The following is a 16643-nucleotide window of genomic DNA, read 5'->3' as shown; positions in this document are numbered from 1 at the left end:
GAACAATCAGGATAAATAATGAAGATTTGTTGATAATCTATGGGATTTATTCACAAGAATTTTATTTGTGAGAGAATTTCAGAGTCTTTCTGGCCTATCTATATAAAATATTCCAGGCTAGGGGACAAGGAGCAACCTGGGATAGTGGCAAGTGTCCCTGTAAAGTGGATGAGCTCTCTTAAAGGTCCCTTCCCACTCAAACCAGTCTGGAATTCTGTGATTCCATGATATTCCTTGGCACTTGAACTCAAGGTTTTACCCAGTGTGGTTGACAAAAGCATTGGTAGCATGGTCTTACCATGATTGGGCAAGAGATAATAATGATGATGATGATAATAATAATAATAATAATAATAATAATAATGATGATGATGATGATGATGATGATGCTTCATTTGAGTGACAGAATTATTACCTGTAAATTGGAAAAACTGTTCAAAACAGGCTGATGTGGAAATAGTAATCACAGTTAAGTGTGTTGATAGATTTTTAGCTATATCTACTCTGGAGATTTCTGTTTTGAAATTCCCCTTCTTTCAATATTATAATTTGCTAGAGTAATAAATCACTTAATTTTAAAAAATTTGTACATAGATCTTGCAGTGGCTTTGTGTGTTTTCGAGCAGGAGTGAACTTTAATGTGAAGGAACTGACTTAAGTTTCACTGGTTTAAAGGTGTTTTTGAAAGGCCTTTGAAGTGTTTGATGTAATAAATTACACCCTCTAGTTATTAGCCTAGGAAAATGTATATTTTGGGAAAAATTTCAGTGGGCAAAATGTCAAAAATTATTTTTTTTTTTAATTATTTTTCTGACGGTTGTCTTGCTGTGCATTTACTGTATGTTATACATTACTGTATATTATACATTACTGTATAAACCATTTTATGATCTTGAGGCACTGGGGGTAAACAGTTGGCATTTGTCCTCCAGCTTTCCAGAAAATTCTCGAGCAGCTTGAGCAGATCCAAGAGACAAGTGAGTGCTGGGGCAGGAATTGTGTGAAACTCTGTAAAATAAAACAGATACGGGCAGGGGGGGAACACCCTCTTTTACCAATGCTCAGGAGATGTTTGCACAGCTGGCAATTTGTGCTCCTTCATATTCCTTGACCTAGAAATAGCCAAGGTTTTAATGCGTTCTTGGAGGGAGAGAAAGGTGTTGTGGAACAGAGCTGCCACATCAAAGCCTCTCCTCAGCCTCTAAAAGGGTTTCCACCACTGCCTTCCTCGGCCCTATCGAGCACTCAGCACTTTTCCCACTCAGCCTTTTTTATTAAGAAATGGCCTTAAAGCTTTTATTTATAAGAAAATGATAAAAGTGACACAAAGAGTTGAAAAGATCTGTATGGTTCAAACAAAAGTCCATCAGGGATGTAATGTAAATTCTGGGTGAGGTGTCTCCATCAGCCCCAGTCAGGCAGCTCAGCTGCTGCTCTGGGGAGAGTCCTCCCTGTAGGAGAGAGTTACTCTGAGGAGTAGTTTTGTACTAGGATGTGGTTTAAAACTTCCAAAGTCTTCCTGGTGGTAAAAGAAACCAAGTGTTTGATAATCAGTTGCACAATACAGGTTGATGACCATCGTGGAGATCATAATTCAGTTTTCCTTCTTAATGTAGAGGGTTTATATTGAGCCTTTGTTCTCCAGGATTCTGCTGGGATTGCTGGAATTCTGGGTCCAGGACTTGATGTTCTTGGAGGTCTTTTCCAATCTTAATAATTCTGTGGTTCTGTGACTTTTCCTTCAGCGTGCTAAGCAACATAAGGAGGCAGAAGGAATTAAACCCCAGTTTTTAAAATACCCCGATTTCCATTAAAATCTTTTTAAAATTCCTTTCAGCACCAGCCCACCCTACTGCTGTGTGGATCTGTATTCCCTGAGAACAGGAGAGATGGTCAAGTCCATCCAGTTCAAAACTCCTATTTATGATCTGCACTGCAATAAAAGGTAAGGGTGCTCTCTCTGCATTCCTTGTGTGTTAGGGCATGCCAGGTTTTGGTAATAAATACAATTTCTGGTGTAATGATCTCCCTGATTTTCTTCTTTTCACTCTCCTGTAAGCACAGCTCTGGTTCTCTGTTTCTCAAGGAGTATTTCAGTTGGAATACATCAATGTGCTTCCCCCACGGCTTTGGTTTAAGAAGCTCAAACCAAAAAATCATTTAAGCTTCTTTCAGTTGTGCTAAAGGGTGAGCAGGAATCGCTGAAATCCTCGATGATCCACCTACAGCTGGGGAAATGGGATCACAGAGTTTAAACAGCACAGAGCACTAAGGAGTTCATGTCTCTCTTCTTTGTGTTGGTCTGTCAGAGTTTGCCTCCCTGCACATCCAAAACATTCCTGGTGTGCAGTCTGTGGTTTGCAGGGAATAATGTTCCAGTGAGTCAAATAACAAAGCAGCATCTCTGGGCTGGGACAGAGAGAAGATGGCTCTGGAGGCTGAGGATCACAGAGTTCCAAGAGAAGAACATCTGTTGTGTCCATGGAATCAGATTTTGCTGAGTTAATGTGAAATCCCCATCTCTCCCAGACACACAACACTGGAGTTTTGTGGTTTGCTTTGTAGTTAGCCGCATCTTTTTAAGGCAGAAGAGAAATCCCAGGATCCTTGTGTGAGGATCCTGCTGATCCCTTGGCACTCCTGATGGGAGAGTTTGGAGTGGTGACTTTGGTCCAAGCCCTGCTGACGTTGTGCTCCCTTCACCCTCCCATTACTGCCATGAGTCACCGTGGCCTCAGGTGCCCTGGGGGAGTGGTGCAATCCAGTTCCTGGGGTAAAGGTAGAGCCCTGGATGAAGAAATTCCTGCATTTCTTTGGGAATCCATATTGCCATGTCAGAATGGATGGTCCTTCAGTAAATAGTAACACAAATCATTGGAAAATTCAGAATGATCTGGTTTTTGTGCCTGGTTTTGTTGCAGATGGGGAGTAGATGAGTCTGCAACTAAGTGTAAATTGCTACTGAAAATAAATAGATTAATAAATCCGCTGGAATCATGCATCTGGGGGGTTCATTTCTGCAGAAAGATGGAGTGTCTTCAAGGAGAAGAAAACAAAAATCTCCAGGACTGGGAAATATTCCCATCAAATATCCATAGGTTTTTGATATATACACGTTACACTTCCACCTGCAGTCAAAGCATTCCCATTATTCATTGGTTTCCTTTATTTTAGGCAATGTAGAAAAAGTTAGAATTGATATATTTTCTTCTGTTTTTTTTCTCTCCTGCAGTTTCAGCAATTGGAAGATGTCATTTAATTAAAACTACGAATATGTCCAAAACTAATTTATGTTATTTCTATATCTGAAAACATCAGCAAGCATGAGGGGATGGTGTATATTTTCATTTTAGTGTAGTCCTACACAGGTATTGAGCTCTCACGGGAGGAGAGGAAATGTTCTTGTGGCAAAACAGATAAAAATAGGGAAAAAGGGGTTAAAGGCTGATTTCACACTTCTGGGAGATAATCATCACCCTTTCCCCAAGGATATGAGTTGAGGCTGAGGTGATTCATCCCATTTTTAAAGGTGACTGTTCCAGGCTGTAACACACAGTCATAATGCTCACATGAAGCATTAGGTGTGTGTTTTAGCCAGTGAAAGATGTGATTAATTTTTTTTTTGCATGTTATATCTTTACAATTAAAACAATTAAAACAATATTTAATAATGCTCCATATTGACAGCCAATTAAAAAATACTTTCTCACAGTCTGCCTAATGAGAGAATAACAGATTATTAATTATGTCATATTGCTAAATGTAGGTTTTATGGGTTGGTTTCCCAGGTGCTTCTTTCATGTCAAGCTTTTAAAAACTTGATTTTGGGAAGTCATCACTGTGGGAGAAAGCGTTCCCTGGTTCTGAAATTCCCAAGATGCTGCTTTGCTGCCACATTTACATTTCTGGGCTCTATTTTTTGAGGCAGCACCATGTTTCCTGTTACCCTGTGGCTTTTGGCCTTTACAATAGAAGTGTGCAGTGTACAATCAAACACATATACATCTTTAATATGCTAATTGACCCAAATTCTGCTTCTCTCAGCTCTGTGTTCTGATGTTCTTGGCATTACACTCCCCCCTGCTTTTAGCAAATAAAAGGTTTTAATAGATTTGCACTGAGGTGGGCAGTGGGATTATTTCACATTTAGCTCGTGTTCTGCCGATTGTTGACTCAAATGTTGTTTGAGTCAGTAATTCAGGGTCTTTGCAGCTCCATTCTTGCTTTTTAATGGAGCTTTGACTGCAAGAGCTATATCACAAATGTGCTGTGCTGCTGTGGATCAGCCCCTGCACTTCCTGAAGTGAGTTCATGTGGTTGGGAGGAGAGAGAGCCCTCAATAACTGCCAGGGATTGGTAACCTGGCACTTCATCACTGCAGAGTTTCTATTGATGCTTCTGAAATAATTACATTTAGATATCGAATCTTTAAACCAATGCATTTAATGTCTAAAGTGGACATTCCATTTCTGTGTTTTCAGGATCCTCGTTGTGGTCCTGCAGGAGAAAATCGCCGCCTTTGACAGCTGCACTTTCACCAAAAAATTCTTCGTTACCAGTACGTACAATTTTGGGCTCAGAGGTGGACAGAACAGATTTATTTTTTTGTTTCTTTATTTCTGAATCCTCAAAGCAGATCTCTATGAATCATTCGGAGCTTCAGAAAAACTTGGTTCAAAAAAAAAAAAAAAAAAAAAAGCCCCAAACCCAAATGCTACTCTGTAAATATGTAACTCTGTCCTGTATTTATTATTGCTGGAACTAATTGTAGAGGGCACCCACACTGCCATCCATCAGTAGCTGAACAATTCTTTTGTTCATTTTGCACAAATATGTGAAAAAGGCTCAGGTGGGAGTTCCAGGTTATCCCATCAGCAGCAATGAAACCCATATCAACACTGATCTACCCTCTGTTCATTTTTGGTTGTTCCTTAGGCACATTGGGTTTTTTCATGTGTCTTTACAGGTCATAATTTAATTTGGAAAGGTCAGAGTTTTTTTATTATTTAAAAAGAGTCCGCATTTTTGTGGATGTACTTTCAGTCACAATTAGAAAAGTTTAAATTTTTTTTATATTGTCTCTGTATTTGTGGAAAAATCTCCTTAGGAGAAGCTGTTTCTTGTCATAGTTTGAAGGAAAGCAGCTTCATGCAGCAATATTAAAGTTGCCAATAGGTGTCAGTTTCTTCCTATCCATGGATGTGAGATACTGGGAATCTGCTGGGATTCAGTGACAAGATCCAAACAGGAAAGGATTTATTTCTGTCCTATTCATCACTCCTTTTTATTTCATCAAAAAGAATTCGAGTACAAGCCTTGTTTTTGGTTTTTTTTTTTTAGACCAAAAGTAAAGCAAACCCCTGAGTTAAATATGTATTCTGAGAATTTTTAGGCTTATTTTGTTGTTTTTTTTTTTTTTAAAGATACTGCAATTTATTTTTAAAAAGTAATGTCCTGAAGTTAATTTTGAGGAGCAGGGATACTCTATTCTTAAACATAACTTTGATTTGCCTTTTGTGGAACAGCTGTGGAATTCAAAGAGGATAAACCAAAACTTTTGGAGATAATGATGAAATTATTTTTTAAAAAGTCCAAAAATTCCTGAAATGTCACTAATGCCAGTGTATTTCTCCAACTGTGCTGCTTTTTAAAATGAGAAATTCAAGATTTTCTGAAACTTTCCACTGGTTTAATTCATGACAACCTCATTTTTGGGACATTTTGGATGCCCTAGCCGCCAGAGCTGGAGCCAGCACAGCCCTTCCCTCTGGCTGTGACATGGTGTGAGTGTGCAGAGCTGTGTTTTTATCCTGGATTTATGGGTTTGGGACCTGTCCTGAGGATCCCAAGCTCAGCCATTCCCTGGATCCCGCTCCCAGGCGGGTGCTGTGCCCTGGCACGTCCTGCAGCAGAGCTTTGTCTGAGCTTCCCCATTCCATGTGCTGAAATCTCCTCGACCTGAGAGCCTATCTTTAAAGGCTTAAATTCCTCTGTTGTGTTTGAAATTGGATGTAAATGAGCTCCCTCGTTAGCTGCAGGGATTTCTGGGAGGCAGCCAACTGGCCACGACTGCCTTCTTTGGCTGTGCCTTGGAAAAAAATTATTAAAGGACAGTGCCAGTATCAATTAAAAAAAATAGAGATCCTTGAAAAGGAAGCTGAGGAAAAGGTCTTAGAGGCCTTTTGTTTGCATTATTGGGGCAGCCTATGTCCTGTCCAGACTGATGCTGGTGCACCTCAGCTGTGAGGATGTCACTGCCTGCCCAGAGAATTTGACAGCATAAAAAAGATTCTCTGGCTGGTTTTGGTCAGAAGAGAGGGCAGAAAGGGCAGAAATATTACTGAGGATCACTGACTCTGAAGGATTTTGTGTTACTTTTAGGGAAAAGAAAACCTTCTTTTTCAAGAAGATTTGGTGATGGTGTGGAAATCACATCTTCCATCCCTAAGTGCTGTGGGAGCCTTAGAACCTCACAGAGAGAGCACAAACATGAAGCAGAAGCTCTGGTCTGTTTTGTTGATTATTTATACATAGAAATGAAATGCAGGATGTCCAATTAAAAGCAGTGTCAGGAATTCTGAAGTTCCTCAGAAATGCTAATGCAGCTGCCGTGCACATGAGGAGTATTTGTCTTTCTGTTTTTGTTTTTGTGGTTGGATGTGTAGCTCAATATATTGTTACAATAAATATACCATAAAATATTCAGGATGTAGATGGTCAAGTTCGTGCTGCTGTTGGAATGTTTTAACTCCTGCATTTCCTGATTTTTCCTGAGCAAGATTGACATGGAACCAACCTTTGCTTTCCCCTGCTTGGGATTACATGGAAATGTGCTGATTTGACTTGGATGGCAGGGAGCCAGCACATTTTATTTGTGCCTTTTGTAACAAAACCTCAGTGTACAGGTGCTCCAGACTGGGAGAGGGAATTTAAGACAAGTGGAGGGAAAACATGCTGTAACTATTGTAGAAAAATGACCAGGATATCCCCTAATCTACCCTGTGGGGTGTTCTGATTTTTAAATGTCTGCTAGGAGAGGGCAGAACATCAGTCTCATGGCAGTCACTTCCATCCATCACTGCTCTCCTCGTGCTTGGAGCCAGCTCCTTTACCCTAAGAAAAGACACCAAGGGGAGGAGAAAGCCCAGCAGGAATTTCACATCCTGCAGTGGTTTAGGTGCTCATGTGGCCAAACTAAAAAAAAAAATTCATTTGATGCTTATGTTAAGAATGTGTTTCCTGTACTAGTTGTGAGTGTCAAGGTGTGGATTTTAAATAGCTTCTGAAATAGCTCAGAGTTTAATTGTGGTTCACTTCAGATTTCCTTCAGAGCCTTTTCTGCATGTGCTGAAGGATCAGAAACCAAAGTGATGCACAGAAACCAAAGTGATGCTCAGGCTTTATTTGCCTCTACTTTGCTCTAAACAAAAGCTGCAGAAAAGCTGAATTCCATTGATTTCTATTCCATCAGTGCTCCTCACCCCAAAACTGCTTACCTAGTGCAACATTGCTGATTATGAATATGGCCTGATGGATCCTTTCCTTCTCCATAAAGAATATCCTGCCCACCCCCTGGGCCCTGAGTAAAGATCCTCCCAGATAACATCATGCATGTGGCATCATCCCTGTGTCTGATAACGAGGGCCTGCTCAGCTTCCCTGGCCCTTCACTGCTCCTATTGATAAATTCTCCATCCAGGATTCCCCAGGGAGGGAGACAGTTATTGCAGCCATTAGCTGGCACCACGTTTCTATTGATGCTGTTCTGTAGAGCCCTGGGAGATAATTTTGCAGATTTTAGTCAGAGTAGTTTATTGTATAGAAAGTCTGGAAAGGCTCTCCTCACCACAAGCCAGTGGATGTTGAATGCCCTGCAGCTCTCCAAGTGAATAAAACCCCCAGAGCAAACGGTGTTGGATGCTCTGATCTGCACTTTGGATTTGGGATTGCTGTTTGCTCTCACATTCACACACAAGGAATAACTTGGTGGTTTCAGTTTGTCACAGGGCTGGTCTGGAAATCTTCAAGGCTTTTTTGGACATTTCTGCTGGAATTCCTTTCCCTGTCGGGCTCACGGGAAGCAGTTTGAGCTCTTGGCTATGAAGTAAAAACACTGGGTGTCTTATGAAGAGGTTTAATGCCTGAAGAGTCGCATTCTTCAAGACGTTGTGTACATTTCCCTCCTCAGCTGTGGGCATTTCTCCTGGTTATCCCACACGGGATAATAATTGACAGGATTCCTTTGTCTGTGGGGGATCAGCTCAGATCGAAAGTCCTCGGGGCAGGTGGGAAGGGAGCTCCTGAGTCACAGGATTTTCTTGATCAGTGAAGAAGAGCCAAATATGTCCCTGTGGATTGCCATAAGCACTTTTAATTTTTGTACACCCACATTTATCTGAGCACCTACCTCTTCATGGTGTTTTTCCCTGAGAAATGTTGATTTAATTTTGCTTTTTCTTTTTAACAGCATTATTTATAAGAGTGTTTTCTTCCTGGCTGTGGGAATCAGTGTTCAGCAGGATAATGCTGAAACACTTTTTGGAGAGGTCTTTAGGGCACCGTGGTGGATTTATGGGAACAAACAGCTTTGGTGCTTGCAGGAGGTTTTGCTCCACTGCAGGAAAATGTAAATACAACAGAAAAGCTGCATAAAGCCACAACAGAGGCCTCAGTCCCCAAGATCTCTGTCTGTCATATCTCCTGGCTCTTGACAGTTTTACAAATTAGATGTATAACAGGAAGTGCTCTTTGTTTCTATATAAGTTATTTTTATCTAAAGCACCCAAATCCTTAATGTTAAAGGGCAGACAGAGCCATCTGACATTGTCCTGCACAGAAACAACAACCTCAGTGGCAACTTTTATTATTTGTCACTGTCCAAGTCTGAACAAAAAAAGTAAAGCTGAGATTAAACATTGCCCTGAAATCAATCAAATTGGTGCTAAATTAAACAGCAAGGCCTAATGAACATGAAAGGCCACTGATATTTTTAGTAAAAGCTCTGGGATTGTGCTTGGACCTGTGGAGTACCAGTAAAATCATAAAATCATGGAATTTGTGAGCTGGAAGGGACCCAGTGGGACCATCAAAGTGCAGATGCTTCAAACTGCCATGGTAGAGTGAACAGGGAAGGAGATCTCTGTTGTAATAATAATAATAATTTAATAATAATAATAATTAAGTAAGAAAAAAAGGCCCTGGGTGGCAAATCTGATTTCTCAATGGGTCCATCCTGCTCCTTTCCTCTTTTACTCCATTTTATGGGTGATACTTAAACAGAAGGAAGTACAAGAACAATAGAAGAGTTTTGGAAAATATGTGACAGTGTGAGAGTAATAACATTTACACAGGGCCTTTCATCTAGAAGGAACCCAGAGGAATTTATAAACAATATTGCTTTATACAGTTTATAAACAACAAAAAAATTGGTTTGCTAAAAAAACCCAAAAAAACAAAACAGCCAACCAAAAAAACTATTAGATAAAACAACTTATACGATTTGTTTTCCTTGTAATAAACAAAGCTTTTGCTACAACAGTATCACTCTGCCCATTATTTACTGCACATTCCCCCTCTGTGCTCTCTGCCGTGGATCTGCTTTCTGGCTGCTCTGCACTGCAGCACTTAAGGATGGAGTTTTGTAATTCCATTCCTATGGAGAGCTCTGTGTTTCGTAAGACCCAGAAAAGAATTGCAGATTGATTATTAGAGAAGTAGCATCACTTCAGTGGGTTCTTGGAGCTATTTATTTAAAAATACACAATGGCCCCGCTTCAGTGATTTTCAAAGTGATAATCCAGCAAGTCCTATGAGTGATTAAAAGCAAAGAATTTTGGTTGAAATGAGTTACTTCTTTTGGAATTTGTTTAGAAAACTGTGTTTAAAACCACTGGACACTTCAGCTGACATATATCATCTTTAATGAACCTTGCCAGGCACTGAACAGAAAAATCCTTGTTTCTCCAGAAATTAGGAAGGTTTCCTTAGGATGGAGGTGAGCCTGGGAATCTCTGCCTTCATGGCATTCCCTGTGACCCAAAAGATGCCATTCCTGCCTTATTTTGGGATTAGAGACAAAATCCTAAAAGGCTTTTTATTAATAACTGCCCATCCTCTCAGCTTGAATTAAAACTGCTCTCCTCTGGTATGGATTCCTCACAGGTACAAGGTGTGACACATCCATTAAAATTCCCCCCCAGGAAACAGTAAATCAAAAATAGTTATAAAAGAGAATGAATGTGGACCACTGCAAAGGAAACTGGAGAGAACTGGGGAAAAGAAAGCAGTGAAAATGATAGAAAAAGTAAGTTTTCCTATTAAACTGATAGGAAAAAAAAAAAAAACCTGAAACAAGATTGAAAAGAACTTAAAATGTTTTTCATTAAAAAGTAAGAACAAAGTCAAGATAGAGGGGATGAAAGTCTGGAAAATACCAAAACCAGATTTTTTTTTTTTCTGTACTATAAATATTGTTGTAGGGAATAAAGTTCTTATAATGTACTGTGAAATTAGAAATCAACCAGTACTGTTTTAAGATAAACATGATGGGATGTGTTTGAAGGAAAGCAATGTTAGGTGATTCTGAGTCGGCTTTTTCATTCCCTCAGCTTTATTCATTCATGTATTAATTTGCAGTAGTTTATCAGATGTCATTTTACAGTATGTTTTAGTGAGGTTTGAGAAAGAAATAAAATTGTGCTGTGGGTAGGGAGTTAGGAGTGCATCGTTCTGCAAACTGAAAATAAGCCCTGACTTAGCTCAGACAAGTTCTGACTGTTAACATCAGATTCTTCTAGAGAGAATATTGTATTCCTGTATCTCCTTTAAATCTTTATTTTATGAAGAAGCTGTGGAGATGCTGAAGAGCTGCCCTGGTGGAAGTGGTTCAAGTTTTATTAGTGGCGTGTTCGGTGATTTATTGGCCCAGGCTCTGTTCTAGCTGACACAGCCTGTAATGACTTCGTTCCTCTGAGCAGAGTTTTCCCAGTGAGCTGTTTGTTTAAAAGACAAGGGAGAGGACAGGAATGTGTTGCTTTTCTCCTCTTGGCTGCTCTCTTTGTGTTCACATTGCCATCACTGAAGATCCAGGATGAGCTTTTGGAAAACAATTCAAGGAAAGAACTGGAGCCTTGGGTTTCTTGGAGGAGCTCAAGACTGATGGGAAGATCCAGAGTCAGAGGAGGAGATATTTCTGTGAATTTTCCAAGATGGGTAGAGGAGGTGATTTGGTTTATTATGGGCTTATGGATTTGAATCTCCAAAGGGTGGTAGAGATTTTCATTATTACCACAAGAGTAGTAATTGAAAATTAATGGGAAATAAATAAGGCTGCTCTTTGCTTCCTCACAAAGCAAACATTTGTGTAGCTCTTTGGAGAACTTCAGGTAATGTGAGATTCTTGTAGTCTCAGTAAAACAAAATACATAAAATCAGCACAGCAACAAGTAAGTTGAAAGCATTTTTGAATGCAGATAATCACAAACTATATGCTTATGGCAGTTATCATTTTATAACCCAGTTATTTTTTAAAAAAACAAGAGAAATGGAGAAATTGTAACACTGAAGAATTTACCTGTGGGGCTGTAGATAACAATTACATATTGGAAGTGGGAAACCCGAGGCACAGGATGTGAGGTCCCAGGGCATCCTTAGCCAAGCCCTTCTTCAGAGGGATCCTGGAGCCCTTTTCTTATTCCTCACTGTTCCTTAGGGCAGCACCAGTTAGAATTTCTGGGTGTAGGAACTTGACAAAATTAGCAGAAAAACCTGGACTTTGATTCTGATTTTCAAAGTGCAATTTTTCTTCCTTTTTTCCCAGCTTTGAAGTTACTCATTTCCTCTGCACAGAGGCAGAAGATAACTGTGTGTACTCAAAAGTTATGAGGTAGTTTCCACTAGGTTTTCACCTATATTTTTGTGAGTGATAGGCCCAGTGAAGCTGGTTCTAAGATGAGATATTTTTTAGTACTTTGCTGCAGTGTTGGAAGGACTTTCCCTGAGTGATCCTTTCTTGGATGACCTCTCCATGCTGTCATTAAAACTTGGAAACTTTGGTCTTCTTGACAGTTCTGCGTTCTCATTATGTTCATTCCTATTGTAAACACGCTAAAGTTGCTGCTGTTATTGCTTAGAATGGCTTTTTCCTCTGTTGTTTTGAAGTCTGGTAGAAATAGAAGTTAATCTTTAAGAGAGTGGGGCTGGTGAGGATTGGATGGCCCAGCTCGATGGGTCACGCCGTGTCTGTCTTTTCATTTGCCTCATGGATGATGTTCTGCTGACTCCAGCTGTTTTTTTGGAAAGCAGAAAAACAATTTGCTTTTCCTTCCCATAAAGTATAACCCTTTGTTTATCCTTGTGCTGCTGCAAGTTTCCAAAATGCAAAGACTTGCAAAGAAAAGAAAGGGAGGAAATAGCTCCTTTTTTTTACGCTGTTTTTCGTATCGGAGAGTCGAGTTTAGGACCGAGCTGAATTGTTGACCTTTGTGGAGTTTATTCTTAGAATTGGTTGATTTGTGAGTGGAGTCTGATGGACTGAGCCCAGTTCATGGGACAAACCACGGGCAGTGGGTTTGGGGAGGGCCATTGCAGCTTTTCTAAGTAACTCTTCTGTTCAGTGATCAATTTTAGATTTGAAGAATTCTTCTTGCAGTTCTTCAATGGCTTCAGTTCACTGAAATAATTGAGAACAGCTCCCTTTTCCAAGCAGGACTCATTTTTTTGCTATGAATTGCTGGGACTCCTTCAGTTTTCTCCTGAAGGGATGTTACGGATTTGGGAAACGCAAGTCACTAGTTCTAAAGTCACTGTAGAGATTTACGTGACAAGGGTTATCATCTGGCAACTTTTAGTGCTGTATTTTATACATAAAAGGGAAGGTAAAAGAAAGGTTTGGGGGACCTGAATTCCTCTCCTGACCCAGATAAGAGCTGCCGAGGCAGAAGTCAACATGAAAACCTCACTGCTCCTGATCTATAATGTCATCGGAAGAACACGTTTCTATTTACTACCCAGGGCTGTATTTACAACCTTTTTTTTTTGCTTGCTTTGTTCCTTAAGAGGCTCTGGCTGCCCACATTTTATGTGCTCCTGGAATGCAATAACAATTGTGGCATCGTCTCTTCAGAACTCGTTTTCCTTCCTGAGATCAGGCCGGCGATAAGGCCTCACAGAACCCTCCCTGGGTTCTGCCTGAGATGGGTTTAACTGGATGAATTCATTCTCTCCTTCCCTTGCTTTCTGACCTTACAAGCAGCTCGCTGTGATCTTTGGAATTTTGCAATCCCTCCAGTGCTCTGCTCTGGAAAATGAAATCCAGGCTTGTTTATCTCGGCGGGGCCTCCGCAGGCCCACACCCGCACCCAGCGTTGTCCAGTGTCCATTTCACCTTCCAGAAAGGTGCTAACACCTCCCACACTCCTGCTCAGCGCTTTGCAGGTGTGGGAAATAAAACCTCTCCCCTTCTGGAAGGTCTGCTGTGCTCAGGAGATGTTCTGGACTGTTCTGGAGCCTGCTGGAGCAGAGCTGCGGAGATCGGGTTCTTTTCCTTGCCGCGGGCGCAGAGCAGTGTCAGAGTCTGATATCAGAGATTCAGAACATAGAAAGCTTCACTGGCACTGCCTGAGTTTGGGTGGTTTTGTTTTTTTTTTTTAAAGGATTTTAAGCAATACACGGAATAAAAGTTGTGTTGTATGTGTTCTGAAGTGCAGTTTGCCTGCACTCCTTCAGCGATACGGGAGCAGCTGCCTAGGGCTCCTTTAAATCAGACACACATGTCTGTAAGGTCTTCAAAATTAGTTTCTTGGCCAATCAGTGAGAGGATTTAAATTGCTAAATTGACTGAATTAGCCTAAGAACTGATGAAAAGTGAGATTAACCATTTGCTTGATAGCCTCCTCCTTCCCCCTGTTCTTTCCTCCTTATTTTTTCATGTACAAATGCTTATTTTTAAATACAAATTATTTGTAGAAATACAAATTATTTGTTTTATTTATAAAAAATTTTACTTATAACATTTTATTTAGAAACTTTATATATGAAAGGCCATTTAATATGATTCATTTTAAGCCTTTCCATGTTTTCATTCACAGCTATTTTGTCTAACAGGTATTTTCATGTTTTAATCCTCAGGAATAATTCTCTTTTCTATGCTCATTTTTATCCAGATGTATGAATCTATTTTTAATGATAATATAAAGGTAATGGAAAGCAGGTGAACAGCGGAAACATTGCCACCAATTTTAAAGGAATTACAGATTTTCCCACTGTGGAAAGTAAGGTTTGTGCAAAAGTGTATGGAGAGGCTGAGGGCTTGTATATAGAATTGTTAAAATCAAAAGCATTTTGAAAGGCTGAGGGTTTGTATATCGAATTACTAAAAACGAAACCAAGAGCACAATACATCCTTTGACACAGTAAAAATCTAGGAGAGGTTGAAGTGAGTGAACTGTTCACCAACAGAAAGGTGTCAATCGAATAAAATTAATTAAAATGTGAAGATACAAAACCAATCGAGTCAAACATCAATACTCCCTCACCCCAGAATGTCAACTTTGTACCAAAATGGCTTCAAAAATGCAAACATAAAGAGAAATTAATATTTACACATAATTAAATGTTCAAAATAGCTCATCTAACCACAGCCTTATCTCTAGAAACAAAAATGCAAGCATCCACTGAGTGATATTAGCAACTGAAAGGCTTTTGTTTAGACTTTTTGTTTTCTTGGCAATAAATAAAATTCTTTGGAAGAAGTCATTAGGATATTTCTTAATGTTGCCTTTTCAAACTTTGCAGGCTGCTATCCTTGTCCAGGGCCAAACATGAATCCTATTGCTCTTGGAAGCCGTTGGCTTGCTTATGCAGAAAATAAGGTAAGGAGGGGTTTGATATCAAAAAATACTTCAAGATTCTGTGTATATAGGGGGAAAAAGAAAAGAAAAGGTCTCAGGAAAAAGGTATGTGCAAAAGAAAGTCTGTAAGAGGAGTTGCATTAAAATGACAGTCCTAAGTATTTTTAAATATTAGATCTTTACTCTGCACGTTTGATTTAATCTCAGTTTAAGGAACTTGGAAGGCAGAGAAGACAGCCATCAACATGTGTTTTCAGTGAGGTAACTCAATAAGCAACCCGTTTTGTGCTTTAAAAGTTTAAAGCATTTAATTACAGACACTTCTGAAGGCAGGCAAAAAAGCACTTCCTAAATTCTCTTCGGGGAAACTGAGTCTGGACAGAGCCTGGGTTTGTCTGAGCCAGCACAGCAATGCACTCTGTAGCTTAGAAAATTGCATTAAACTGGCCACTTTTGAACATCTTAGAAAAAGTTAAGCACCAGGAAAAAAATTGAAAAATTTTAGACTTTTTTTCTTCTTTCTAGAGGCAAAAAAAACCTAAGCAAAGAAATGATCATTGCTTTTACCCAGAGGAGTGGTTGTGTATTTAAAGCTTGCAGTGAAGCCTAAATTCAGCTCCTAATGCCTTATTTTTATTTCAAAGCAGATGTTTTTTTCCTCCCTTCCACCTGTGACTGAAGAAGCTGTTTCTAGAGCCGAGCCAGAAATTATCAGAGGCAAATTTTAGAAATCTATTTGCTGTCACACCTCCTCCAGCACAGCTGATTTCTTCCCAAAATTCAGGCCTGCCTTTCCTTTAGTGCCACACCTTGCTGATGCTGGAAAACTTAACCCTGCTCAGCATGGGATTTAAAAAGTATTGCTGTCAAAATGTCAGCAAAAGAATTGTATCACAAAGGGAATTTAGATGGCTTGTATGTTCCCAGGTCAGTTCACTGTGGGCTTTCCCTGGTTTAGGAATTTTTATTTAGATATTTAAACATAAGCAGAACAGAAAAGCCTTTAGAAACAAATACTGATAAATTTTACTGTAATTTTTAATTTTCTTTAGCTCAAATAGTTGTACAGGCAACATGTTCTGTGTGCAAGCAAGAAATATCTATATTTTTTTCTAATTTTGCAGAGAAGCACAGATTCTATTGTTACTTAGGGTTCAAAGGCAAACCCTACTTTTGTAGGGTGATGGCAGGTACAAGAGTCTTGTTTTGATTTATTGATTTTGAAGGAAGGCAATAAAAAGCAAACCCCATGTACATTCCTTTAATCTATTAAATGCAAAGTTTCAAACAACTCTTTTCCTTTGTCATTTCTTTGCTTGCTCGTCATAAAAAGGAGGGGAAAGCCACACTCGGATTCTTAGAATGGCTGATAGTTAATGTTACATATACAGGGCTAAAGCTTTTGATTATATTTATTTAAATTTATTTGTGGTATTGCTGCCAGACCAAAAATCCCACCATTTCAAAGTTTATGAATTCTTAGTGAGTACTCATCTGGTAATTGAAAACTGGAGCGGGGGACGCGACAGTCTGGGTGGCACCCAGAAGATTATAAAAAGGGGTTAAGTGTCTCAGCAGGGCTTTTTGCTATTTGTAGGAAAAAACACACCACTGTACATGATAAATAAGAGCTCTGGTAATGGGTTATGGGTTTGTGTAGTTTAATAGTAGTGACTTGGTTGCTGTCTTTCTTCTTGTAGCTGATCCGATGCCATCAGTCCCGTGGTGGAGCCTGTGGAGACAACATTCAGTCTTACACTGCCACAGTCATTAGTGCTGCCAAAGTGAGTCCATC

The 16643-nt window shown here is 39.7% G+C and overlaps 1 protein-coding gene across 12 annotated transcripts in view; it reads left to right on the top strand.

Annotated features, from left to right (window-relative positions):
• The window catches only part of BCAS3 (BCAS3 microtubule associated cell migration factor), a 299013-nt gene that overhangs the window by 31737 nt on the left and 250633 nt on the right, over positions 1-16643 (top strand). For all 12 annotated transcript variants that reach the window (XR_008440115.1, XM_053995311.1, XM_053995318.1 and 9 more), the window contains 4 exons: positions 1838-1945; positions 4482-4558; positions 14793-14869; positions 16549-16632. Coding sequence is in view for 11 of the 12 variants with exons in the window: in XM_053995311.1 (XP_053851286.1) it covers positions 1838-1945; positions 4482-4558; positions 14793-14869; positions 16549-16632 (346 nt within the window). In the remaining variant the exon portion in view is untranslated. The remainder of the gene's footprint in view (positions 1-1837; positions 1946-4481; positions 4559-14792; positions 14870-16548; positions 16633-16643) is intronic.

The sequence above is a fragment of the Vidua macroura genome, chromosome 20 (genome assembly GCF_024509145.1).
Source record: "Vidua macroura isolate BioBank_ID:100142 chromosome 20, ASM2450914v1, whole genome shotgun sequence".
Classification (NCBI taxonomy): domain Eukaryota; kingdom Metazoa; phylum Chordata; class Aves; order Passeriformes; family Viduidae; genus Vidua; species Vidua macroura.
This window is presented reverse-complemented; position numbering and strand designations above follow the sequence as displayed.